This window comes from Elgaria multicarinata, chromosome 16, assembly GCF_023053635.1.
Source record: "Elgaria multicarinata webbii isolate HBS135686 ecotype San Diego chromosome 16, rElgMul1.1.pri, whole genome shotgun sequence".
Classification (NCBI taxonomy): Eukaryota; Metazoa; Chordata; class Lepidosauria; order Squamata; family Anguidae; genus Elgaria; species Elgaria multicarinata.
In genome coordinates this window covers 15,997,675-16,025,062 of record NC_086186.1, presented here as the reverse complement: position 1 = coordinate 16,025,062, position 27,388 = coordinate 15,997,675, and the positions used below count along the sequence as shown (strand labels likewise).

The 27,388-nt window shown below is 43.1% G+C and overlaps 2 protein-coding genes across 2 annotated transcripts in view; one reads left to right on the top strand and one right to left on the bottom strand.

Annotated features, from left to right (window-relative positions):
* The window catches only part of LOC134409846 (nicotinamide riboside kinase 2-like), a 73,247-nt gene that overhangs the window by 10,495 nt on the left and 35,364 nt on the right, over positions 1-27,388 (top strand). The gene's annotated exons all lie outside the window — the stretch shown is intronic.
* Positions 225-26,211, bottom strand: SQOR (sulfide quinone oxidoreductase). Its single transcript, XM_063142798.1, has 10 exons — positions 26,067-26,211; positions 16,565-16,815; positions 13,790-13,960; positions 12,679-12,732; positions 10,998-11,192; positions 7,676-7,885; positions 5,895-6,078; positions 2,275-2,342; positions 1,095-1,273; positions 225-412 (listed from the first exon to the last, which is right to left on the bottom strand). The coding sequence occupies exons 2-10, from the start codon at positions 16,796-16,798 to the stop codon at positions 355-357; spliced, it is 1,353 nt and encodes a 450-aa protein (XP_062998868.1). The 5' UTR covers positions 16,799-16,815; positions 26,067-26,211; the 3' UTR covers positions 225-354.

The window sequence follows — 27,388 nt, the reverse complement described above, 5'->3', positions numbered from 1 at the left end:
AACTGGGGTCATTCTAGGTTACACTCAGCCACTGCACCAGCTCCTAATGCTAAGAGACTGTACAAATAAATAAGTTCACCCTGCAGCTCAGTATTACAACATAGACAGACTCAAAATAGTGAAGTGCTACAAACACAGCTGTTGTGCTGTATAGTGCTTTGCCACTTACTAGCCAAAAATAGTAAAATGTGTATAATATGCTTGGGTTTTAAGATATAGATGAGTTTGAAGCATGACATCTCAGCTGACAAAACTTATTTTATTGATACCAAAACAAGATAGTCTGTGCAGAATCTCTCTGAAAACTGCTTTACAAGTTGTGCTCCGTGTTGTATGCAGATGTGGTTTCGAAGATTATTTCAACCCTAGGTGTAGTATTTTTCTTATTGGACCTGGGCCTCCCCAAAAACCCCTAAGTGAAGAATAGAAAAGAAAAAAAAACCATTACACTGGGGTATAAAGCACTCCACTTAATACTTGCCAAGCAACTTGCATTTCATTTTAGTGATCCTTGTTATCAAGGTTTCCCTTTCACAAAACTCTCACATTTGGGAGAGGAATGAATAATTTGGGAAGTTTGGTTTTTGGTGTAGGCATACAAGTAAAATCATTAGGACTAAACATGTTTAAGGCATATGCTTCTGTACTATAAGCAATACTGCAGTCTTCAAGGTGCTACAAGCTATTTTTGTAACAACTTACATAATGTTGCTGCCCCTTTGGAAGTTACACATCTATTTCCAATCTCCAAAAAACAACAAAACTACTACCTGCATACACTGTTTTTTTTTTTACTATTTAGCCTCAAACTGGCAATATATACTTATTTTTTTTCTATAAAAACGATTTTAAGCACCATACCTATCTAAATATTATCACAGCTCAAGTCTTTTGCACAGATAGGAATTCATTTTTCTTCTCCACTGTTCAGATGTTTTAAACAAGTGTGGATATTCAAGCCAAGCCCTACTTCTGCAGTAAAGAAAGTCAAGTCTGCAATATTCTACAAATCTTTGAAGGGAAGGTGCCCTTTTTTGTGTGTGGGTTGATTTCTACCTAATCTTTACTGCTTTTCGATATATTGGGATACTTACTTCAGTAGTCCATGCCAGTAAAGAAGAGGCATCATATCAACTTTCATGCGAAAACTTAACAGCCGCTCCTTGCTCTGGTCAAAAGGAAATGTTTCTAAAGGTTGAACGTTGTAATCAAACTCTGCTAGGATTGCTCGGTTGTAGTTCGTTATCAGGGGGCAGGAGGTGTATCCATCGTACTACAAAATATTTGATAATGTACATTTGATGTAATGCAACAAAACCCCATTGTAAAATAATAAGCAATTCTCATTTTTAGAATTCTATACTGCCTTTCAATCCAGACAGAGCCCCCCCCCCAAAAAAAAAGTTTACATAAAATAACGTTCCATTAATGCTACTTTTACCACTGGGATAAGGGTGCAAGGCAGGTGAGCATCCAAAATGTAGACAAAATGGAAGAGAAGTCTTCTCTCCTTTTTGTGCCACTCTAGGATAGCATATCTTCCCCCCCCCCCCCCGTGCCCAACACCTCAACCCAGTTGTTAGGGCACTTCGGCTACTGGCAATAGAGTGGTCCTTTGCCTGGCTACATGACCCTTCCTTCCCCCCAGGACTATAGTGGTTTTTCTCCCCCACTGTCCCAAGGGCAGAGCCAACTGTAGCAGCCATCTTCTAAGTGAGTTGCTTGTACCTGCTGTTCCATACTAGCAGCATTGCAAATGAAAAGTCCAGAAAAGGGAGCATTTGAGGTGTGAGAGTTTAGCAGATGTATTCTAAAATTGAGGAGTTGTTGCTTATCCTGATAATGCAAGGATCACATGGCAAAGCATAAGTGTAAGTTAAATCTACTTGACAAAATTTCACTTCTAAACTGGAGTAATACAATATTTTAGGGCTGTGATTGCAGAGCATCAGAAGAATTAAATTTGAGTGTTTGGGGGTCCATCTGTCACAGGAGATACTTTTTACTAATACTTGTGTGGGCAGAGCGGCACTAAGTGTGTGAACTGCCAAGAATATTGGAGGGTAAACCTTTTTCATTTGGGGATGAGAGAACTTCAGTCTTTAGAAACAGAAAGAAAACTAAACTCAAAGTGAGTTAAATATTCTAACGTAATCCCATTGCTAACAGAATATTTGCAACAGCAAAGAAAAGAAAGAAGGATTAAAAACCACCCCAAAAGAGAATAGAGGTCTACCCATTTTAAGAACAAATTTGTAGAAATAATCAGGTTACCTTTTTAGTTGGAGTTTTGCCCTTCATTATGCAAGAAATGGTTTTATCGAGTACACCAGACTGGCCAGCTACGGAAAAAATAAAGGTTTGTTTATATTAGCACCATAACATTTTCCTGCTGAAATAGCAACTAGAACCCTGAAGTCTTGGAACACAGCACATGAAACAATTCTCTCAATATTTGCATTTCCTTTGTATTCTATAAATATGAAAAGGGCAGCGGTAATTCCTTTCATTTCAGATTTCTAATGGAACATGACATCCTCTTTTTCTGAGTTGCAAATTTGTGTGTGTACATTTTCTAAAAACTTAATGTTAGCCACTAAAGCAGAGGTAGGCAAGCTGGTGCCTGCCAGATGTTTTCGACTACAACTCCTATGATCCCTTACCATTGGCTGGGGTTTATGGAAGCTATTATACTCCAAAATATCTGGAGGATGCCAGGTTGTATACTCCTGCACTACAGAACTGCAGCAGACAGAAACTAAAATGGGTGGACGAGGGAGGGAGAAACTGGAAGGTGCATTTCACTTCTACATAAGGAAACGAATTGGTTTCATTAATTTATTCAGTGATGAACAGAAGGCCCCTGATCTAGCTAAAATTAGCTGTGATAGCATCCCATTGAAATTAGGAAAACTTAAGACCCACCACTGCTTTTAGTAAGGCACACTGGGGGGAGAGAGGGAAGTAGTTCCTCACACAGTGCATAGTTAAACTATGCAGTTCTCTACAAGACGTGATGGTCACCAAATTCAATGGGTTAGACAAATTCCTGGAGGAGAAGGCTATCAATAGCTACTAGTCCTGATGGCTATGTGCTACCTCCAGTATCAGAAGCAGTATGCCTCTGTACTCTACTTGCTGGGGATCATGGGTTGGAGGGTGCTGTTGCACCCATGTCTTGATGTTGGGTTTCCTGTGGGCAACTGGTTGGTCACTGTGTGAACAGAATGCTGGACTAGATGAACCCTTGGTCTGACCCAGCATGGCTCTTCTACATTCTTAGCTGCAGTTTAGGGGCAGAGCAGGTATTTTGGCCCAGAGCAGATTTAATCCCTGACACCTCCATGTTTTAAACAAGACCAAGAACTTCAGGTGCAGATCCTGGAAAAAACTGCTACTCAAAATGAAGAGAGTTGAAAATACTGGGCTGATCTGAAAATATAAGCAAGTTTCACATACCTAACTTCAACAAGATCAGGTCTGTGACCTAGCTAGAATTGCCATTGGGTTGTGTTTCAGAGGAAACTTAATTCTAAATGTGTATATGTGTGTGTGTGTGTGTGTGTGTGTGTGTGTGTGTGTGTGTGTGTATACACATAGGAGGTAAAGCCTCATATATGAGAATTAACGCAAGTCATTTTACAATCTGCCTACTCCAGAATCTGCCTATTCCAGATCTGCCTACTCAAGTTAAAGGAATCTGGCTTCCTTTAACTTGAGCCCGTTATTCCGTGCAGGACACGGAATAACGGGCTCAAGTTAAAGGAAGCCAGATTCCGGCTGGACATCAGGAAAAACTTCCTGACTGTTAGAGCAGTGCGACAATGGAATCAGCTACCTAGGGAGGTTGTGGGCCCTCCCACACTAGAGGCCTTCAAGAGGCAGCTGGACAACCATCTGTCAGGGATGCTTTAGGGTGGATTCCTGCATTGAGCAGGGGGTTGGACTCGATGGCCTTATAGGCCCCTTCCAACTCTGCTATTCTATGATTCTATGATTCTACTCAGTTTAAATACGGACAGTATTTTTGCTTGAAGGTTCAAATCAGGTGACTGGAAGTACAGGACAGGAGATGCTTTAAATGTTGGTGGTTATCTTTCAGTTAGCACATGTACACATGTGATACAGTAAACAGCTGTTTATCTGATGGATTTCAAGTTGTCCTCATCCATTTAAGATTGACTAGGAGCTGTCTGCTTAGAATACAGAGAAATGCTTTGCAAATGCAATTTTACTGTAAAAATGTTTTTCTTTGTTAACCCTTCTATGTACCTGAGGTTCACAACCTGACCTCTAAGATGTTCAAAAAGGTAAAAAGATTTCCTAACTTGTGCTACTACTTCAAGTCCCATACATTTTCTTATGATAATCAGTGGTTTTGCACTGATTTCATAACTTCCCTCTCCAACCCCATCATTTTAAATTATTCAGATATTTCAGTACACAGATATTTGGGGTTGTACACCAATTAAAGTCCATAGGAATTTGTCAAACACTCTTATGGCCCAAATCCTGCTAAACTTAGTTGTGACCAACAGCAGAATCCTTTGCCTTGCTACATTTAATGGGGCTTAATTCCAGGGAAAGGGTATAGGATTGCACAATAGAAGCAACTCCCACTGAAAACTAGAATCTGTCTGATTAAATATGCATAAGGTTCCAATGCTCGTCCCATTGAGAGCAATTGGACTTAAGGTAGTTGCAACTCACTTCTTTCACTGGTTTCAGTGGAACTTAGTCGTAATTATTTACCCAGATTTAAGACTTCCAGTCTAAGGTCTAAAAAACACTAAACAGATTAAATTTGTGTTTAATACCACATAAGCTGTTTTTTATGGATGCAATGACCTGGTTTGCACAACCACGGAGAGGAAATAAGCCATCCAGAACCTTACAGCAGGCCATGGGTTCTGGGTGGCTTTTTACCCATGGCAACAAGCCACCGTGCCCAAGTTCGCACAATAAAGTTGCGCTGCTGGAAGTAATAATGCTAATCCCCCCCCCCCAGTGCATGAGGAGGGGGGGAAATAAGCCACTATGGGTTATTTCTCCTCTGTGATCGTGCAAACCCAGCCAATAGTTACAAGAAGGGGGTTGACCTCTCAGGTATTGAGCTAGGGCAGTCTGTTTTGGACTATAATGCCCAGCATTTCTCACCATTGGTTGCACTGACTGGGACTAATGGGAGGTGAGGTCCAAAATATTTTGAGGCCACAAGGTTGGGCAAGACAGAGGAAACACACAAGAATCATAGAATAGTAGAGTTGGAAGGGGCCTATAAGGCCATCGAGTCCAACCCCCTGCTCAATGCAGGAAGAGTAAGGTATTGAGGATCTGTAGCATCCCCTTCCTTGCCCCATAGAAACTAACACTGGGGTCAATCCAGACCCTCCGATATTATTTCTGTAGAGCATTAACAATCTCAAGTTCAACCGCAGCTTTTAAAGCTCAACTAAAAACTTTTCTTTTTCCTAAAGCTTTTAACACTTGATGTTGTGCAGACTTCTACTATTAGTTTTACCCTACCCTGTGCCTCCTTACCCTACCCTGTACCTGTTTGCATTCTCTTCCCCTCCTTATTGTTTCACTATGATTTTATTAGATTGTAAGCCTATGCGGCAGGGTCTTGCTATTTACTGTTTTACTCTGTACAGCACCATGTACATTGATGGTGCTATATAAATAAATAATAATAATAATTATGAAATGTAATGTTAGATTCACATTCGAGTCAGTCAAAAACATCTTTTTAAAAAAAGAAAAAAAAATGACTTAATTACCATCTCTCCAACACCAATCTCAGATAGTGTAGGAACTTTAAACTCAATTTTCAAACATAGTTCAGGACTTGGCAGTATTTCCATTCCAAGACAGCTACTCAAAGCCCATCTTACCTACAGCTGCAGCTGTCTTTGAGGTAGGGAGGTTGGTGCAGTCTCCAATCCCAAATACGTTTGGGTACTTGTTATGCTGCAACGTCTCCTTGTTTACATCGACCCAGCCGGCTGCATCTGAAACCGGACTGTTCAGAAGTACCTCAGGGGGCCCCATGGGTGGTGTGACATGAAGCATTTCATACTGGGTAGACAGAGAAAGACAGAAGGTTTTTTTGAGTGCAACTGTGGAAGCAACCTGATCCTGTCAGAATCTGTCCTGTAAAACAATTTGATCCTTCTGGCTGAATTCTTGAGTGGTGGGGTGAGAGGGAAGCTATTCCTTGGCTAAACGGCTGGAGAACCAGCTTCCCCCTTCAGCCATGACTCAGTCACACCTCCTCCACAACAACTTGTGTGTGGGGGGGGGGATGCTCTCTCATAAACACACACTTTGCCACCACTTGAGAGGGAGAGCACAAGTTAGTCAGGAAATGAGAGGTCAGGCCAGAAGCCTGAGTGGATGCCACAGAGGACTCCACAGCAGCCTTTCCCCCCCAAAAAAGATTTCTCTCAACTTGGGGACTTGCAGATGTACTGGATTTAACTCCCATCAGTTCTTGTCAACATGGCTGTACTGTATACCGCTTTTCCATATGCCAACATGCTCTATGTGGGGCTGCCCTTGAAGCTGCTCCGGAAGCTGGAGCTAGTGCAGAATGCTGCAGCTCGGCTGTTGTCTGGAGCTGCCCCTTTCCAGCATGGAACTCCTCTGCTGAGGGAACTGCACTGGCTGCCTATTCGCTACCGGGCCAGGTTGAAGGTTCTGGTACTTGTGTACAAAGCCCTAAACAACTTGGGACCAGGATACCTGAGAGAGCGCCTTCTCCCTTACCAACCTGCCCGGTCACTGAGGTCATCCAAGGGCCTGCTCCTGGTGGTTCCACCTAGATCCATCCTCCGATTGGAGTCCACCAGGGGAAGAGCCTTCAGCGTGGTGGCCCCCCTCCTGTGGAATTCCCTGCCTCTGGAGGTCAGGCAGGCGCCAACCTTGTACTCCTTTCGGCGCCTCCTGAAAACATCTTTATTCCAAGAAGCCTTTCTTTAACATGCAGCCTTGGGTTACTGTTATTGCTACTTTTAAATTTTGTTTTAACTGGTTTTATTCTGTTTTTATTTTCATTTTACCTTGTACACCGCTCCGAAATTTTTCAATGGGGAGCAGTATATAAATATTCTAAATAAATAAATAATAAATAACATGCTCAAAGCAGTTCACAACGAAGCATGAAAAAAGAAACCCAACCAATGCATTCCGTACCCTTATGAAATTGTTCTGACTTTTTTTTCATAGGGAAAGCATTGTTTTTTCATCACAATTTGCTGTGAACCACTTTGAGCTAGGGGTGTTGGAGAAATCTCTTTTGGGGGCGGAGGGGTAGAGCTCAACAGTTTCGGCCTCCTAGACTTTGTTTTGGTTCCCACTGCGGCTGGCTGGGAATGATAAGAGTTGCAAACCAACACATTTGAAGAGCCCCAGGCTGGGGAAGGCTATTCTTTGTCTATCAACCATTTCCAGAGGGCTAGGCGTGGTAGTCTTCTGTAGCAAAAACAAAGCTTATGTCATTAAAAAATTAATTCTTTGTTGGTTTTATATCAGCCAGCTGCCCACATTGCATACTTCACCAACATTTTAAATTACTATTTTCTTCTTATTCTAAGAAACAGCCATCTGAGCCATAAGCAGGGAAGTGATGATAGTTGGTCGAACCTAATAAAAAGGGGCACCTAAAGATGCTCACCTGATAGACCTTCATCTCTCCAGGTTTGTCCAAATTCTCAAAGACAGCTTCTTGTTTATCGGCTCGAACTTCGACGAGGTTACATCTGTAATTAACTGCAATGTCCCTCGATTTGATAATCTTTTGCAGAGCGGTAGCATACTTCTGAACAGTGAAAATAACTCCAAGGGAAGTATTAAACATTACGTTGGCTTTGGGCCGTTTTCCAGTCTATGGAGGGAGGAAAAATTATGCAAATGCTAAAGTAAGTGGGAAAAGGTTGCGATTTATTTATTTACATAATTTAGATCTCGTCCCATATCACATTATCTCAAGGTGAGTTATAAAAATCAAATAACCTATACTAGCTTCCTCAACCTGGAGTCCTCCAAATGTGTTGGATTCCAACTCCCATAATCCCCACACAACAGGGGTCTTGCCCATGCAGACTGGGGATGATGAGGCTTGTAGCCCAACCTATGTGAAACCAGGTTTCAGCTCCTAGAACTACTCATCAAAAGGACTTGTGCAGCTCTTCTGTCATTTCCTCAAAGGATTTCTTTTCAGGTAAGAAAAAAAGATGGAAGTGGAGGAAAGCACAGGAGAGTTACAAATGGAAGATGTCAACTGGAATGAACACATGCTGGGAAAATTCTGTGTGAGAGGCAGGATAAAAGCCTCAGTGGGAAGCATCCCCAGTAACTTCAGATAAGTTTGGGGGGGAAATCACTATCTCAAACCCTGGAGAACCACGACCAGTCAGTGCAGACAAGCCTTCCATGGGCCCTCCTGATGTATTGGACCAATGGCCATGCCGGGTGGGTCTTTCCCATCACTTCCTGGAGGCTGGTGGTTCCGATTTTGGCTGGGTTGTGAATCCATTCCGAGTTTCAATCAGAACCAGCTAGAACTCTAAAGGAGCTATCCAGGGCGCCGAACCTATTTTGGGGATAGGGTTCAACACCTTGGATAGTTCTTTTAGAGTTCCGTCTGGTTTGTTTATTTTATTTATTTATTTATTACACTTATATACCGCTCCCATAGCAAGGGCTCTCTGGGCGGTTTACAAAAATTCTAAAATTGAGATAAAAACAAGTATACAAAATTTAAAATTCTAAAACACAGAACACACACACATAAAGCATTAAAAACCGTTAAAAAACTAAACATGGATGATTAAGATGTGCCGCCATATGCCTGGGCAAAGAGGAAAGTATTAACCTGGCGCCGGAAAGATAGCAGCGTTAGTGCCAGGCGAGCCTCGTCAGGGAGATCATTCCATAGTCTGGGGGCCACCACCGAAAAGGCCCTATCCCTTGTTGCCACACTCCGAGCCTCTCTCGGAGTAGGCACCCGGAGGAGGACCTTAGATGTTGAACGTAGTGACCGGGTATATTCACGTCTGACTGAAAGCCATAATGGATTTATCGTCCCACTGAAATCGGAGCAACCAGCTTCCACCTGCTTTTAAGACTGAACCAATGACCTTCTGCATGCAAACCAAATGATTCACCGCCAAGCTTGGAGCACCTTAAGGCAGTGATTTCCTGGGGCTTGACACAGAGCAAAGCCAGCCCACTGCAGAGCTGTTGCTTCAATGCATTAGCGTTGAGGAGGGCTTTCTAGGAGGAGGGCCTTCTCCGCTGTGGCACCCCGGTTGTGGAATGAGCTCCCCAGAGAGGTCCGCCTGGCACCTACACTGTACTCCTTTCGTCGCCAGCTGAAGACCTTTTTATTCACTCAGTATTTTAACACTTAATTTTAACTTAAATTTAAATTTTACTGTTTTAACTCTGTATTTTAATCTTATATCAATTTTGCTGCGTGGTTTTATCCTGGTTGTGCTTTTTATACTGTATTTTGTATTTGTGCTTTTAACCTGTTGGTTGTTTTATGATGGTTTTAATTTTTGTGAACCACCCAGAGAGCTTCGGCTATTGGGCGGTATAAAAATGTAATAAATAAATAAATTAGCACCAAGATCTTTTTCCCAAGTGTCAGTGTTAGATTCTTACTACAGTTGGACGTCATCTCCCTCTGAAAAGTTGGTCTCATCTGCCTGGGTCCAGCTCCAGCTGAGAGCCCCCTCCCTCCTGCTAACAACTGTAGCTGCTGAGGCCATCAGAGGGAAAGGAAGCAGCAGCCAGGCACCTCTCCATTGTATGAGGCTATTAGAGGGAGAGGAAAAGCAGCTGATGAACTTTGCAACTAAGAATCTAGTGCCCGAATTTGCTTCTCTTTTTTCCCCCCTCCTCGCTCCTAATCCTCTTTCCTTTTGTGTCATGTATTTTTAGATTGTAAGCCTGTGTGCAAGGAATGTCTTAAGAAATATTTTTGTAAGCCACCTTGAGAGCCTTTTGGGCTAAAGGGCAGGATAAAAGTGTGATGATGATGATGGTTAAATACTCCCTCTTCCAATAGGACTGAAATGAATTGTTTCAACTCTTCCAAGTTCAAGACAAGTTACAAAAGACAGAATCCACACAAATTGTACAGTGAGATCACCATAAGAACAAAATCATGTAACAGCTAAAACAAATATATGGCTGCAACCTTTAATCCATGAATTGGTTAGTTTAAACAAGTTTGAGAAACCTTTAAAATGGATGAAAAGGGCATCATATTTCAAAATATTTTAAAAATATACATACTGATAAAACGGCATAGGACAAATACTTCAAAGACAGGGCCTTTTTGGTGGTGGCCCCCAGACTATGGAACGATTTCCCTGATGAGGCTCGCCTGGCGTCAACGCTGCTATCTTTCCGGTGCCAGGTTAAGACTTTCCTCTTTGCCCAGGCATATAGCAACACATCTTAATTACCCACATGTTTAGTTTATAACGGCTTTTAATGCTTTATGTGTGTATGTTCTGTGTTTCAGAATTTTAAATTTTGTATACTCGTTTTTATCTTAATCTTTTAGAATTTCTGTAAACCGCCCAGAGAGCCCTGGCTATGGGGGTGGTATATAAGTGTAATAAATAAATAAATAAATAAATAAATAAATATGATGCCTGGTGCAACGTAACAAAAATAGGATTTATTCTATAAAACCATTGCTCTCTCCACATGCAAGTTAATGTAGAGTTGATCAATCAATCAATCTAAATTGAGATCAACTGACGAAGATTTGTACAACTGCATGATGGGTCTAAACAACCACATAGAAGCCAGCCCCTAGCAGCTAAAAACTAACAGACCATTCCAGCAGTTCAAACTGATCAAATCTACACCGTGGAAAAATTGGGTCTTTCCTATTACAGCACTTTTGTTGATGACTCAGCAGGTTAGCAGCACAGATCTGTGAGTCAGTTTTGACTCCAGCAGCGGCTGGTACGTACCTTTCTCAAGTAGGCCTCTGATAAGTACATGATCTTTTGCGGTGCCCCGGCACACTTTACGGGGGTGTTTGGAAAGGTGAAAATGGCATTTCCTTCCTTGAAACCCTGCAAAGCTTTCCAGGTTTTCTCTACTGTATGAATGGAATAATTGGAACCTATTTTAGGAGAGTTAAACCCCTCAGGCAAGCCTTTGATCTGCAATAGAACAGAATTAGAAGTATAGTATTTGATTGTGTCAAGGATGCCGAAAATAAAGACAGATTGCTTCCTTCACACTGGGGGAAGTAAGTAAGTAGTTTATTACAGTCACAAGATCAGCAAAGTAAGATAATACAGTGATATAAAAGCAATTTTTATTTTTTTATTTAGTTCATTTTTATACAGCCCATTAGGCAAAAGCCCAGGGGTTGGAAGAAGGTAGATTTGAATCTATCGTTAGATCTCCGGTCATTTGGTAGATCTCTGGGACTGTGGGTCATTCAAATATAGCAGCAACAAAATGACTCCTTAGACCATACTGCTGAAATGAAGAAAGCCTAAGGTACCCAGGGGCAGAGTTTTGTGTGCAAGGATCATGAACATCCATTCAGTTTTGATATTCAAAAAAGCAAATTCCCGGGCTCAGGGCCAGCCCTAACATTAGGCAGGGTGAAGCAGTTACCTCAGGCGGCAGATGCTGCAAAGTGTTGTAGGAGAAAGCTTCATGGCTTTCTGTGGGTTCCTAAGTTGCTGTTCCATCATCAGTGTTGAAGAAACAATCTAGTCAGCTTTTGTACATGAAATGCCCTCTTTGCCTCAGGCGGCAAAATGTCTTGGGCCAGCCCTGCCTGCACACAGAACTCTTCTATCCTTAAGTGTATCTTTTGCATTGGCTCCAGTTGGTGGTTTTTGGCTTTCTAGTAAAAAAACAAAGCAGATCCCACAAGCCAGAGGTCTGCCCACCCCCATTCTAGCAAAGCCAGCAGGTGTCCGCTATCTGAAGCATAGCACTCATTCAGCCTCCTAATTGGTTCCATGCCAGATGTTTTAGATGCCAGAACTAGGCCTTCTTTGGATGCATTCAACTTCTTAAGACGCTCCGCTAGAAGCCTCTTCCGTCGGCTTGATATATGATCCAGCTTGAGAAACGTCTGTGAGGAGTGATTCATGAGTTACACAATTCTCTCACAGAAGGTACTTCCTTGTGGGAAATTAACGGAAGAGCATCTGTCATGATCACTATGTGGACAAATACACTGCGTCCACATGCGTGGTGAAAAGTATATAGATGCTGTCCCAGTGTCATGCAGTAGCTGGACATTATGGCCACAGTCCCACAGAGTTAAGGACACTTAAACCCCTTGAAATCAGTGAGTTTAAGCATATTAACCCAGTGTGCTTCTCCTGTGAAAAAGGCAAACTCCATATTAAGCATAATTGGGATTCATTATTTTTAAAACAGACTTCGACTGGACAGACCTTAAAATAGAGGACTGTCCTGTGTAAAGTCGGCCACATGACCACCCTAAGCTCTATTCTGAAACTGAAAGGGCTTTCAAAACCTGCGTACGATACAAGAGGGTGAGAGGCAGGAGGCCACCTACTGTTCAAAGAAGGAACAACAGGAGGAACACTGGATGCCTTTGAATCGTGGCCACCATTTACACCTGCAAAGAGAGCTTTCAAAACTACAATGAGTTACCTGGTTGAAATTCAGCTGGAGCCCAAGGGCAATGATCAAATACTTGTATGATATCTGTAATATAAATTAAAAAAAAACAAGCCGTTTCATTAAGCATACGTTTATATGGGTATCGTTGTTTATCCATGCCACACAGCTGTTTCTCCAGGACGCAAAGGTTTGTACCCAAGGTCAGCCCTGCTGAGAGTGGCATACAGCAGGTCCCCGGTTCAATCCCCGGCTTCTCCAGGTAGAGCAAGGAAAGAATCCTGCCTGAAACGCTGGAGAGCCATTGCTGCCAGCCCGTGTCGACAATACTGGGCTAGATGGACCACGAGTCTGACTCAGTATAAGGCAGCTTCCTACGTTCCTAATATTTTCATCTGGCTTTCCCCCTCCTCCCCATGGGGAGAGATATGTTTAATTATCACATAATACCGAATGGAGTGATCAGATATACAGCACTTTAACAATGCAATCCTATGCATGTCTGCTTGGAAGTAAGTCCCATTAAGTCCAATGGGTCTTATTCCCAGGGAAGTGTGTAGTGGACTGCAGCCCAGGGGGTAAAGCTACATAACTTCTGATGACACCAGATGAGGAATTGTCTAACCAAAGTTTCAGACGGTCTCCACTGAGGTAACAAGCTCCTATAATGGCCAGAGGTTTTGTTTGTGAACCGCCCAGAGAGCTCCGGCTATTGGGCGGTATAGAATTGTAATAATAAATAAATAAATTTTCATATATTTTAAAATTCAATTCAGAGTTATTGCACATAACACTAGGTCATCACAATATAACAGAAAAATATCCTTTGTATTACAAAAGTAAACGTGAACAAATTCAGCATAGATCAAAGAAAATGATGAATAAATCCAACGCTAAAAAAATTAACCTAAAGATAAACGTCCATAATAACTGTTTCCGATTTTTATAAATATGTCTGGTTTTTGTTTTTTAAAAATATATACTTATGAGAAAAATTACATCAGCAGGCAATTCCAAGTATAACAGGGAAGCTTAAATTAGGGTGGATTCCTGCATTGAGCAGGGGGCTGGACTCGATGGCCTTATAGGCCCCTTCCAACTCTACTATTCTATGATTCTATGACTCTATGATTAAATGGATCACCTTTTGGTTGTTCTCCAAATGAACACAATTCTTGTCTGGATCCAGCTTCTGCACTTTGGACTGGATCCAGTTTACACCTGAAGGAATCACACTTGCTGTCGGACGTGCACACGATGCCAACTGTTTTGCCCCAGCTCCAACCAAAGTCCAGAGTGGCTGATAATAATGGTTCTGAAAGAGACCAGCAGAAGCAACAACATGCCGTGTCATGATAAAAGCCGGAACAAAAAGAGTCCAGGTGGGTCAGACCTAGGGACAGTCCAGCATCCTGGTGGACCATGAACTGCCAAGCACCCCCTCACCAGCAGGTGGCAACCAGTGGCATACAGTCTAGGGCAGTGGTTCTCAACCTTGCTAATGCCGCGACCCTTTAATACAGTTCCTCATGTTGTGGTGACCCCCAACCATAAAATTATTTTCGTTCTTCTCTACACGATTCATTGTCATGGGATGGTTTGCTAATGAAAATAATACATAACAATAGCTTTAATAATACAAAAGATGATACATGACATAGTTCAGTCAATACAGTTTCCTAAGACCATCGGAAATATGTGTTTTCCAATGGTCTTAGGCGACCCCTGTGAAAGGGTCGTTCGACCCCCAAAGGGGTCCCGACCCACAGGTTGAGAACCGCTGGTCTAGGGTGACCCTATGAAAAGGAGGACCGGGCTCCTGTATCTTTAACAGTTGCGTAGAAAAGGGAATTTCAGCAGGTGTCATTTGTATGCATGCGGCACCTGGTGAAATTTCCTCTTCATCACAAGAGTTAAAGCTGCAGGTGCCCTCTTTTAAATCTGGTCACTCTAGTATAGCTCCTGCAGCTTTAACTGTTGTGATGAAGAGGAAATTTCACCAGCTTCTCCATATATACAAATGACACCTGCTGAAATTCCTTTGTCTATACAACTATTAAAGATACAGGAGCCCTGTCCTCCTTTTCATATGGTCACTCTATTAGAATGCTGTCTGAACCCAGCCAATAACTCTGAACTGCTCTCCCTAGAATGCATTAAATGGGCTATCAAGCTCCCTTCACCCCTTTCCCTCTTATCTAGAAAGCTCCCAGTACCATTGTGCAAGCAAAGTTGACTATGCTCATTTAGTTCCTAAGGAAGTTGAATGACACTTTCTCCAGTGCCTGTTTAAAGGTGTCTTCCCAAACTATTGCCCTCTCAATGATTCTGTTCAGACAAGCTAAGCCACGTTGGTTAAGCATTTTGAGCGAAACATTATGGCTTAGTGTGTTGTGTGAACCATTCCTAACCATGGTGGCTACATAACCTCAGTTTAAACAGGCTCACTAACCATTTGCTGCAAAAGACTTAGCAGCCTAACCATGGCTTTGTATGCTGTCTGAACATAGGGTGACCCTATGAAAATGACAGGGCTCCTGTATCTTTAACAGTAGCATAGAAAAGGGAATTTCAGCAGGTGTCATTTGTATGCATGCAGCACCTGGTGAAATTCCCCCTTCATCACAAGAGTTATAGCTGCAGGAGCCCCGCCCTCTTTTGTATCTGGTCACTCTAGTATAGCTCCTGCAGCTTTAACTGTTGTGATAAAGAGGGAATTTCACCAGGTTCTCCATATATACAAACGATACCTGCTGAAATTCCTTTTTCTATGCAACTGTTAAAGATACAGGAGCCCTGTCCTCTTTTCCATATGGTCACCCTAGTAATACAGGCTCAGAACATAGAGATTCCATTTAGTATTAAGACCAACAGCTGTTGATAGATGTATCCTCTATGGCAGGGGAGTTGACCCTCAGATCTGTGGGCCAAATCCAGCTCTCTACGGTACCCCAGACGCCCCTGCTCCTTCCCCTGGGCCCGCCCCTATCCCCCAAAGCCAATCGTTTGGTGGTGCCCCAACTTTCATGCAGTTTTGTCCCCATTCTAGATGCTTGAAATGCCTCTCCTAAGGGTTAATTACTGGCAGTAAGAGTTTCAAGCTAAACTATGCTGGTATTTTGGCCCCACCCCTTTTGCCCAGAATGCACCTGTATGTTATGTCCAGATTTTCACCACCTAATATCAAAGAATGCACCAATAGCCAGATTCCTGGATGTTGCAGAGGCTAGACAGGCTAGAACGGGAGGGATGCCTCTGATTTCTCTAGGACACAGAAGTATTTCCCGTTCAGGATGCAGTGGAGAATAGCCAAGAAAGCTGCAGCCCCAAATGTAACAAAGCAAAGGACAAAACGTCATCACCTACATGTGGGCGAGCAGCAATTCAAGCCCACCTGAATCATAGGAGCAGAGGCTTTGGGACTTCTTGTACCGCACCAAAAAAAAACCCACCCCCGTGCACGCAATTTTGTCTGATCGTTTGCTGAAAAACGGATACATTTTGTTCTTTTTCATTCAAAGCCAATGACCCCTCCCGCAGACCTGTCACATCACTTAATGGAAAGTATGCGCAGGTCATTATTTGTTTAGGACATTGATGGACCACCCTTCAGGAAGAAAACTTTTGCTACAAAATTAGAGGGTACGCCACAAAATCAGTCTCTCTGGAATGCTTGTGTGAGAGGAATGCATTCAAATCAACCTCTTATTAGTATTTGGAATGTTCTGCCCTGTTGGGGTGTGAGAATGAGAGATATGTCTTGTGGGGGAAGCAGATAACTAGAGATATGTATTGGGGAAGCATGTTTAATTTTCCAGGGATTTTTTTTTGGGGGGGGGTCATTTTATTGCCATGTTTTCTCATTTCCCCCAGTTCTTTCCCCAAGCCTTCACATCTCTTAGATTAACTACCCATTTACCTCCTGTGGCTCCACAACAGCCACGTTGCCGGCCCCCACTTTCCGCTTCATCCGTGCGCTCATGGTGATCCCGCCAGTGCCTCCTCCTAGCACCAGCACCTCGTAGTAATCTTTCGAAGCAGCCCTGGCTGTTGTATGTATTTGGGGTGAACTCATTTTTAGAATCCCTGGCCTAAGTAAAGGCACCATGGGACGGGCACAGGTGCAGGAAGACATGAATCCGATAGCTGCCATCTTTGGCAAGCCTCGATCTGTGAAGCAAGAAGAAAAGAGATTGTGAACATAGTAGCAGATATCCTCCATCAGTAATAGTATCATGGATTAGATGTTGGAAAGCCTGCTGTGACTTCCAGCAGAATTGCTTTATAGAGAGAGAAAGCGTGGCAACACAGCATATGGTATTGAAGGCAATAAACACAGGCTAGAGCCAGTTTAAAAAAAGTTAAGATCATCTTAATTAGTGCTTTGATACTTAGTGTTTTTATAGACATTGTCAGAGAAGGCTATCTAACACAGTTTAATCACAAGCACTCCCTGACGCTGGGTAAGTAACCAAAGGCATGAGATATGGCCGCTTAGTTCCTCTTTGGAGAGACCACACGGCGCTTGTGGCAAAGGAAAGAGAAGGAAGAAAAAAGGGGAGGGAGATGGAAATAGGAACTGATCAAGCTACATTACATTCTCTATCGCCCCCTAGTGTCTGGAAGCACGCGGAGTTGTTCCTATTACCAACATTTTGCAACTATATAATTCTAAATGCTTTAATAACCACAAGCAAATACATCACACGGGCCATCTGTGATCCATCACTATATTACCGGCATCTATTCCCAGAATTATTTTTGTAAAAAAAACTTCTTGTAAAAACTTTCTTGATAAACACACGATGAGAAAAGAAATGTTTGCTTTCATCTGTTTCTTACTCTCATAGCAAGATAGCAAAACTAATCCCTTTGGAGGAGATGGATTCCACGATTTTGGCAGCTGCTTCGTGTTCCTTTCCAGCACTCGGCGAAATGTCAGAGGCGTCCAGAATGCAAACATGTTGCCTTGTTCTAGGAACGAGGGGGTGGTGTGCCAAGTTTACAGAAGATACTTCTCGAAGCTCACGCAGGAACTATTTCAAATATGGCAACGACAGTAACTTTTGGGCTCATAAGAAATACCATTATGAGGGAAGGGCTGTAGCTCAATGCTAGAGCCCCTTCTTTGCATGCAAAAGGTCCCTGGTTCAATCACCAGATAGGGAAGTAGGGAAAAACCCTGGAAATGTCCTCAATAATGGGCTAAATAGATCAATAGTCTAACTCAGTAAAGGCAGTTTCCTTTGAAAACAGCTCTCCTTATTGACCTAACAATGATTCCACGTTAAGTGACTGGAGTGTAGTTCGGGGGAAATGAACACCACCTTCCTATGCATGTTGACTCAAATGTATGTTCCATTGAGTTCAAGGGGGCGATGTGGCGTTACACCCCACAAGTCAGTTCCCAAATGTATGTCTGCAGTTTGTAAGTCTGTGGTTTTTAGAATGTTGGCCTGAGTGGGCGGAGTTAGAATGTCTGGGGAGGGGGAGGAGTGATATATAAGGGAACGACGGAGGGGATTGTGGGGGAACTTGTTAGGTACTCTTAAAGTCTTTAGTGCTCTCTGTGTTTAGGGTACTTAAGTTCTGGGAAAGTTGAGGGTCAATGTAAAGAGTGGTGTCTTTAGAGTGTGGTGTGCACGTAGTTGATGTATATTAATCAATACTGATAATAAAGAAAGTTCAAGATTGATTGTGTGAGAAAAAGGAAAGCGCGTATGTGAATGAGTGAAAGGATTGTATGAAAGCTTCAAAAATAATGGTTTATTTGAAACAAAGCTTGTGTACTTTTGAAAATAAATTTTGATTGTTTTGTTTTTAAACTACCACAAAAATCCCACGTGTCTGTTTGGCATTTATCATCTAAAGTTTACTTATTTAGCACCCACTCTGACAACCATTCACCTCAGCAGATATAACTCACAGTGTTTTATTTTATATATTAAAATCCTTCTCCATTTTAACCCCTTTCTCCACATAGTTTGGAGGAAGGCGGTTTTTATCCCTTGCCTCAGGCGTATCAAGCGGTGGTGCTTGGCTTGAGCAGGGAGTGGCTGCGGCCGGGTCTGTTGTTCAGAGCCTGTGTCATGACAGGCGACTCTACCATTAGGCAAAGTGAGGTGGTTGCCACAGACTGCAGACGTTGGGCAGTAGGAGTGAGGTGTTGCTGGATAGAGCTGTGTGAGCCCCAAGGCCTGGCCTCCATCCCCTAAGGCAGCTTGCTCCCCTCAGGTGTGATGTCCCACTGCCAGTGCTGAGGTAAGATTCAACTACTTGTCCAGCCGGCTTCTATACCTGGAATAGGGGAGGAGTACCATTTTGGCCTGTACCTCAAGCAGCAAAATGTCTTTGGCCAGCCTCAGGCTTACTCCCAAGTAGGTGTCTATAGCAGGGGTGTTGAACCTCTTTCAGCTTGAGGGCCGAATTCAAGTTTTGGAGAAGCTCTCGGGGGCCATGTTCCAGTGGTGGGTGGAACCAAAGGTAAAGGGGGCAGGTCCAGAGGCCAAGGATCCAAAATACCAGAAATACCAACAAACTTTAAAGTCGTTACTGACAATTACTAACTCTTCAGAGGGGCATTTTAACCTTTAAAATGGGGTGCAGGACGGGCAAAAGCTTGGAAACTAACAGCCAGCACTCGGGGGGAAGTGATATGGCCATCTGGGGATCCCAGGTGGGCCAGATTTGAGGTTGGACACCCCAGGTCTATATAATTGCACTGGAGATTAACTGCACTTTTGAATGGACTCCTAACCCACATTGGGTTGTTGTTCTGCGGTTCAGTTTGTTCCAGCCATTGGCCACAACAACATCTATGCTTGTTTATGCATATGTTCTTGTATAGGAATTTAAGCAGTTTACAAGATTATCAAAAAGGGGTGTCTGTTTATGCATAATCCAAAGCATGAGACTTGACAATGTTTACATGAGTTTGGTAAAAGCCAAAGAGACGACTTTCGGGGGGGGGGGGAAATGCCAGATTCTTGCTGGCACCCAGGAACTATCTTTTATGTGTGTATTTTGCAAGTTTGACCAGTGTCAAACAATATACAATTAAATATATTCTCCTTTCTGTTTTTACGCAAGCTGTGGTCTTCTCAGATAGTACAGAGTGGGGGGGACTAGATGACGTTAATTCAAATTTCGCAAGGCTGTTATGCCCCATGAAATACGGAGGGTGTTCATGTTGGACAATGTAACAAATGACTCAACATTATTTGTTCAACAGTCTGGCTCTGCTCCCACTTTGTATCACTAGATTTACTTCATCCATTTCCTGTGCCAGGCCTTTCAAGGGAGGAAGAGGAATGAACCACTAATTCACTTTTTAAATTTTACATACTTAAAAAGTTGAGTAACTCTTTAGTTGCTATTATGAGAACTGACTTGATAATTCTGGATAATTCACAACCAACAATGCTAGATAATGGTTTTAGCTGGATATTATGAGGGGGGCCTTTAGACACCCATTTGTATTACTTCAGTTGTAAAGCTCACAAGTAACATTTCTTCTGCACCCTCATTCCATGCTTTGCAACTGCTCCTCTAACATTCCTGATGGATTTAGGGATGTCAGAGAAATCCAGAATGGAATCAAATGACTAAGGATTTCTATGAACCTTCCACAGCAAACCACCCTCCTCTGAGCCATATGGATTCCAGAGACTTTCAGACTGGCTTTTTTTTTATTAATTAATTTATTTAAAACATTTGTATCCTGCCCTATATCATTAGGAACTCAGGGCAGCATACAGACAAAAGCATACAGTATAAAACAATAAATATACACAGCTAAAAACAAATTAAATCATGAACCAAGTTAAAACAATATTATTATTATTATTATTATTATTATTATTATTATTATTATTTCTGGGATTTTGCACAATTTAGTCACAGAAAAATAGGCAAAATTAAAAAATCACCATCTGAAAATTCATATTTTCCCCATATGTAAAAAATGCATAGGGGACAGGATTTGCGAATTTGCACAAATGCAAATTTGCACAAATTCGGGAAATTGGAAAAAAAATCCCTAAGAACAAACGCTCTTCTGGGGAACACTGTTATACAGCATTTAACCTCCTCCCCAAGGAACACATCTTGACCCAAGCATGTGTCTGTGTAAAAATACCTGCGCATGTTCACTAAAGCACCATGTGGTGCACAGCCTGTAATTTTCACACACTGAGCCTATTGAAATATATTTTGAGACATATTGTAAGACAATTGTTTTCCAGTGATATTTCTTAATCTCCCCCCACCCTCTGTGGAGGCCTGGCTTTTGCAAGGTAAACCAACAAAGCACACAGCCATGACCCCATTAGGCCTGGACACCAGTGGAAGCTAGCAGCTCCGATGTCACTGGGGCAGTGCATCTGCTCTGGCTTTCAGTCAGATCCAGTTAGAACTCTAAAGGAACTATCCAAGGTGCTTCTGACAGGTTCTGATTAAAACCCAGAGCAGATTCACACACCCTGACATGGGAGTCACCACCCTCCACTGCTGGACTCATTGTTCGAAAGCCGAACATTGAAGAAGGGAACTTTTGTACTAGCAGGTTTGTACAAAACTGTCCTTTAGTTGGAGGCAGTAAAAGGACTATCCCCTCCCTGTGCTGGTAGTGGGAGCATAAATGTATAACTCTCAGCACCATGCGCTCCATAGCTCCATGATTGCCTTGTAAATAAAGCTCTCGTTATCAAACTCATGATTGGAGCTATTGCCTATTCATCAGTGCCGTTCCTTGCAAGAGTATATGGCTTAATGATTAAACCCGCCAATTGGGAAAAGTCGTGCAAAGGGAGCAATGGAACTACATGGTCCTGTGTGGGTGTCAATAAAGCACACTCAAGAGCATTGGCAAAGTCTTTCCGCATGACCGTGGAACAGCCCAAGTGCGCTTCATGCGTACTCCAGGTCCCCAATCCACTGCCACCAGCATCTTGAGGATTCGACACTTCAGTGGAATTATTTGCCTGGCTGCTTTTAAGAGAAATCCAACAGGGGCAGCTTTACCCAGCATGCAACTGCAATGAAAAGGAACCTATGCCCTGGGCTGTGGTACAAAAGACAATAAACATCGAAGAACGCCCAGTTAACTTCTACAGGTAGGTTGTGAAATTCAGGAAATCTTAGCCCATGTATGAGTCGCCACTTCACAGTCACGACATGTTAAGTTTAGAAGAATTATGGCTGCATAGACGGTGGCCAAAAGTCAACTAAACACACCTTTGAACGCAAATTAAAACAATTCTGGGTAGCAAAGGCACCAGCTATAAAGCAAATACCTCCAATGTTTATGCTACATACAGCCCAAAGGAAAGCTAAGCACGCAAAGGGTTTCAGCCTTAGATCATTGCTGAGCAGTAGGGAGCTGAAGAGGATTTAATGCCCATCTGATCTGCAGCTATTATCCTGCATTTTTTTTTAATTTAACAAACCTGACGGACCAGCGCTAAATAAGTTCCAGAATATGGCATGCTGAGGACAGTTCAAAAAACAAAGACCTTGTTCAGACGACACGCTAAGCCACAGTGGTTAAGCATTTTGAGCTAAACATTATGGCTTAGCATGCCATGTGAACCATGACTTAGCGTGTCGTGCAAACCATTCCTAACTACGGTGGCTACATAACCATGGGTTACACTGATTCACTAACCACTTGCTCCAAAAGGGTTAGCAGCCCTAACCATGGCTTAGTGTGTCGTCTGAGCAGGGTCAAAGAGAAATAGAAGAGGGAAATCAAGTCTGCTTGAGTCTCTAAGGGGTTAACAGTGTCCTGGAGGGAGGCTTGGGTCAGGGGGATGCAGGCTGCAAAGTAAAAACAAAACAGAAGATCTTTGTTCCCTATGTTATATGGGGAGATATGAGGATGTTTCATGAAGTGGGGGAAAGGAATAAGGATGCATTTTCCTTTCCAACTCTTCAAAAACACACCCCACTTCTATATGGCAATAAAGCACTCAGCTACTATATAGTTCCAGCTTTATAGAATACAATAGAAAACTGTTTCTGAAAAGAATAAAAGTGTCCTTTTTCCCCTTTCTGCACTCCACCCCCACTTTCTCAAATAGTACTACCTAGAGCCCTGATCAGGAGTACTCCTGGGGGGGGATCTACACTACTGCTTTAAAGCGCTTTATAACAGTTTTGACAACTGTTGGGGCCCAGGACACACTGCATATACAGTTTTCAAAACGTTTTCAAAGTGCTTTAAAGCGCTTTAAAAGCAGTTGTGTAGATCCCCCTCCCCTGTCTGGGGGTCCGGGGATGCACTGCAGTCTGGGGATGCACTGCAACTCTTTGTTGCAGTTCCTCCTTTGGTATACATCATATAAAGTACCATAAATGTTTATGGTACAGAATGACCTGGAATTTACAACTTGTACAGCTTTTTAAAAGAGCAAATGTCCCCTTTACAGACCTAGGATTCAAAAATCCCATCCGACACAACTGTCATTCATTCCCAGATTCAGTCATCCAGGTTGTGGTCTGGTCAGGTATAGGCGCTTCCCATAATTTCCTTACAGTGTCATGGAGAAAAAAGACCTCATGGTTAAAAAGGGATAAACAGGAGCAAGTCTTTTTTAAAAAAAAACACCAAAAAACATAAATGAAGACTTAGGATGTAGGAATGAAGGGATGAATTAGAAGCCATTACAAAACTCGCTTTTGACAAGGCTCTAGTCCTGGGGATTGAAATCTCCCTCAGGCAGCCTACCTCTCTTGTGCAAAAAGGGAAAAACCAAAGTCAATGTTGTCTCATCTATGACACAAGGCCCATGATTTTAGGAGTTTTTACTTCCTCATCACACCTCGCAGTTCCAAATCAAGTTGCACAAGAGCCCGCTGCATACCAGCTCACACAGTTTTCCCATCTAGTCTAGCATTGCCTGCTCTGACTGACAGTGTCTGTCCAGGGACTCCGGCAGAGGGCTTTTCAGTCACTGGCTACTTGATCCTTTTATAACTAGAGATAGAGCCTGCATGCAAAACATTTTTTTTTAAAAAAAAATTTAATTACAAGATGCATATACCACTGTACATCCAATAAAATATCCTAACAGTAAATAATAAAAATGATCTAAATACAGACTTAAACCTTTACAATCAGACTGCCAATAAAAATGGCTGGCTAGTTGGGGAAGGCTTGTTTAATTAAAAAAAAATCTTCAGCAAGTGCTGAAAATGAAACAATGCTTGTGCCCGCCTGATATCAACAGGCAAGGAAATCCGTAGAGAGGGAGTCATTGTACTAAAAGTTCAACTCCAAGTGGATCCCACATAGACTGCAGATCCATACGGCACCACCAGGAATGCCTCCTCTAATGACCTCAGTGGTCAGCAGGCAGGTAAGGGAGAAGGTACTCCCTCAAATATCCTGGTGCCAAGTTGTTTAGGGCTAAATACACCAATAACAAATCCTTAAACCTTAAGCATAATTTCTCTACCACTAGCTATGCCCCATCCCCATGGAACTCCAGGTAAACCTGCAATACGTTTATGTGTTAAAAGGAAAAAGGCCTGGATACACTGAAACTGATTTCCAGAGTTACCCCCTTTCGAAAGGGGCACTGTGCTTTACCAAATAAAGAGTCTAGAAAAGACTTAACACAGCTTTCACTATCACACTGTCTCTAGCTTGGGGAAATCTGCACCTACTGAATTTCTGCCTGTCAAACAATCTTAAGAACTTCTGAATGCACTCTCTGAGGGAAGGAACACTCAGTTTACATGTGCTTCTATGATGGCAGTGTGGCTCCCATGATGGTTGGGCACATTTACACAGACCCTCAGGTAGTGATTCACTTACATAGGTATAGGTGCTCAAGCAGCTCTGCCCCCCCATCTGAAGACCCTCCCCTCTAATCCAGATGTCCATGACAAGGCTACAATGTTTATTCATAGAAGATAGGGCTATCTACAGTCATAGCCATAATAGTTGAAAAGAACCTCTATATTCAGGAATAGTATACCATTAAATACCAGTTGTTGGAGGCAGGAACAAGGGCAGCTTTTCCCAAGCTGGTGACCTCCAGATGTGTTAGACTACAACTCCCAGAATCCCCCAAACCAGCATAAATTAGGGAAGGTTTATCTAGTGGAAAATAGGTAGCAGGGCTACTAGACAGACTTTTGACCAAGCACAGCTCTTCCAATGTTCTTGCAGAGCGGATGAACAGGTTAAAAATATCTATTCCGACTACATTACGTTTTAAGAAGTTGTTCTTAAAACATAGGTGGTTCTATGTTTTCAGAACAACCTTTCACATGTCCCCAACCCACCTGTCGCAGAGACATGTGCAGCTGCCGAGTGCCACACATGATTTTTTCCTGTCCTCCTCTGACAATCTCAACAGGATTTTTAACATCTCCCCTGGTCTGCCCTACCAGCCCCAATGGGCAGCAGCCACCGCTGTCCTAAAATAAATGAAATTCCTGATGGCTGGGGGCATTTTAGAAGATACAGTCTCCTTACACAAAATAAACTCCACAAGACCCCATCCCCAACACACACACACACACAGTTTTTGGTTACTATAAATACAATGAGATCCAGCAAGGTTTTGGGAATTTGGTAATGCTGCTAGTGGTTAGCGGCTAACCTACACGTGCTCAGAGATGCCCTCTTCATGACCGTGCCCAAAGAACAAACCCTGCAACTGAAAAACAGGCCCTGAGTTCAACCCTAATCCCATACCCTCCAGACGCACACACAGCGGGCCTGTTCCGACGACACTTCAGGCTCTAAGGTTAGCGAAATTGTGGTTTTTCTGGGTTAGCGCTAACCACAAGCAGTGCTGTTGCACACATCCCTTTGAGCTACTTCCCGCATCCAAGGCAGTAAGCCTGTGAGAACCAGTTGCTGGGGAACATGGGTGGGAGGGTGCTATCGCACCATGTCCTGCTTCGTTGGTCCCTGGTCGACAACGGAGTGCTGGACGAGATGGACCCCAGGTCTGATCCAGCAGGGCTTTTATGTTCTTAAGCCACAGTTAGAGCCGCTAACCCTGCTGCAGACGTGGTTCAACTGTGGTTAGTGAGTGAGCAGGGCTTATTTTATTTTATTTATTTATTTATTACATTTCTATACCGCCCAATAGCCGGAGCTCTCTGGACTTAGCAAAGCGCACCGCACAAGACACCACAAATCCCGCGACTTAACCAAAAGCCTTAACCAGCAGGAGTGAAAGTGTCTTCTGAGCAGGGCCGCCACCCTTGAAAACGCTCTTGGTGGATGTAGAACACAACAGACACAAAGCGGTTTTGCGGGCACAGAGTGAGGATGGAGCCAAGTTTCACCTGTTGAGTTTCTACCCCCCTGGGGCAGCTGTTAAAAAGCGCAGAGACCCTGGCAGGGAGAGGTCTGAAAAGGGGGCGAGCGCAGATTTTAACCTCGGGGGGAAAGTACTCACGCGTCACGAAGAGTCCGACCTGCCCAGCTCCACGCTCGCCTCGCTTGCAGCGTAGGTCGCCTTTCCCTGCGGAAGGCTTCCGCCCTCCCGTTGCGCAAGAGCCGCGCGTTCGCCTCTGGGAGGGAGGGGCCGGACAATGGCCCGAGGTCGGTGCAAACAGGCAGGCAGGGAGGGGCCGCGGGGGCCGAGGAGGAGGAGGAGGAGGAGGATCAGGGCTTTGGGAGCCGCCGCTTCGCCGCGCCTTGCTGGGGACGCCTCCTGAGCACGTGCAGATCGCATTTCGCTCCTGCCCTGAGTAACTGCAAAGGGGAAATAAAACCCGACGTAAATCCGATTGAGAAACAGACCCCATTCAAATGACTAACTTAAGTCCCATGTATTTCAGCAAGTCTACTCTAAGTAGGACTTAAGTTGGTTACCCAAAGAGTCTGGAGCAGCCCCTCCTCACCACACGTTCCCAACTCTATTATATAGAGATCAGCTCGGCTTTTTGTTTTTCTTTTTTTAAAATCAGGGTCTAGGGGTCTCAGATTTGGGTTTTTTTTTAAAGCCCTGGCTTCTTTTTACTTACCAATTAAATACCGAGTCGTGCTGCATGAAAAAAGTGTGTGTGGCCCCCATGAGTTCTCGGGCATGTTGACGACAAGCAACAGTCCCAAAATTATGGGCTGCTTTGGGAGCTGCAAGGGATTCCAGTCTGTTTCCGCACCCAGTTCAAACTGGTGCTATTAACTTTCAAAGACATGAACTGCTTGGGGCCAGGTTATCTGAAGGACTTCTCTCTTCCCATATACGGTATTCCTGCTCCAGATCCTAAGTTAAACCTTTTTCAGGAGCCCCACCAACACATGAGGTGAGGTGGAAAGCTACTAAGGGGAGGGCCTTTTCAGTGGTGGCACCTCGGTTGTGGAAAACCCTCTCCAAAGAAGGTTCACCTGGCGCCTATGTTGTGGTCTTTTAGTGTAGTCCTTTTCCTTTTTGCCCAGGCATTTTAAGCTCTTCATTTTTTGTTTTAAATACTATTGTATTTTTACATCTTTATGCTGTTGGTGCTTTTTATTGTTTTATCATGTAACTTTAATTAAGTCAAAAGTGTTGTGAATCACTCAGAGCACTTCAGCTATTGAGTGGTATAGAAAAATGTAATAAATACTTAAAAACAGAGATCAGCACAAAGATAAGTGGCAGCTAGGGAGAAAAACTGAGATTCAATACATGTTTACTGCACTTCATTATTTATGAAACATACGTACTGCTTTTACACAGAATGCCCATAATCCATAACAGAAAGCAAATGAAACTGGTTATTGGGAGGAGATAAA

What these genes read in the sequence shown, in the direction of transcription:
- SQOR (XM_063142798.1), bottom strand. Translation starts at nt 16,798, where the DNA reads ATGGCAGCTATCGGATTCATGTCTTCCTGCACCTGTGCCCGTCCCATG. An exon ending in CAGAGGCCTACTTGAGAAAG is followed by an intron (nt 7,886 to 10,997) that starts GTACGTACCAGC and finishes CTCCCTCCATAG; the next exon opens with ACTGGAAAACGGCCCAAAGC. An exon ending in GAGAGATGAAGGTCTATCAG is followed by an intron (nt 6,079 to 7,675) that starts GTGAGCATCTTT and finishes CTGTCTACCCAG; the next exon opens with TATGAAATGCTTCATGTCAC.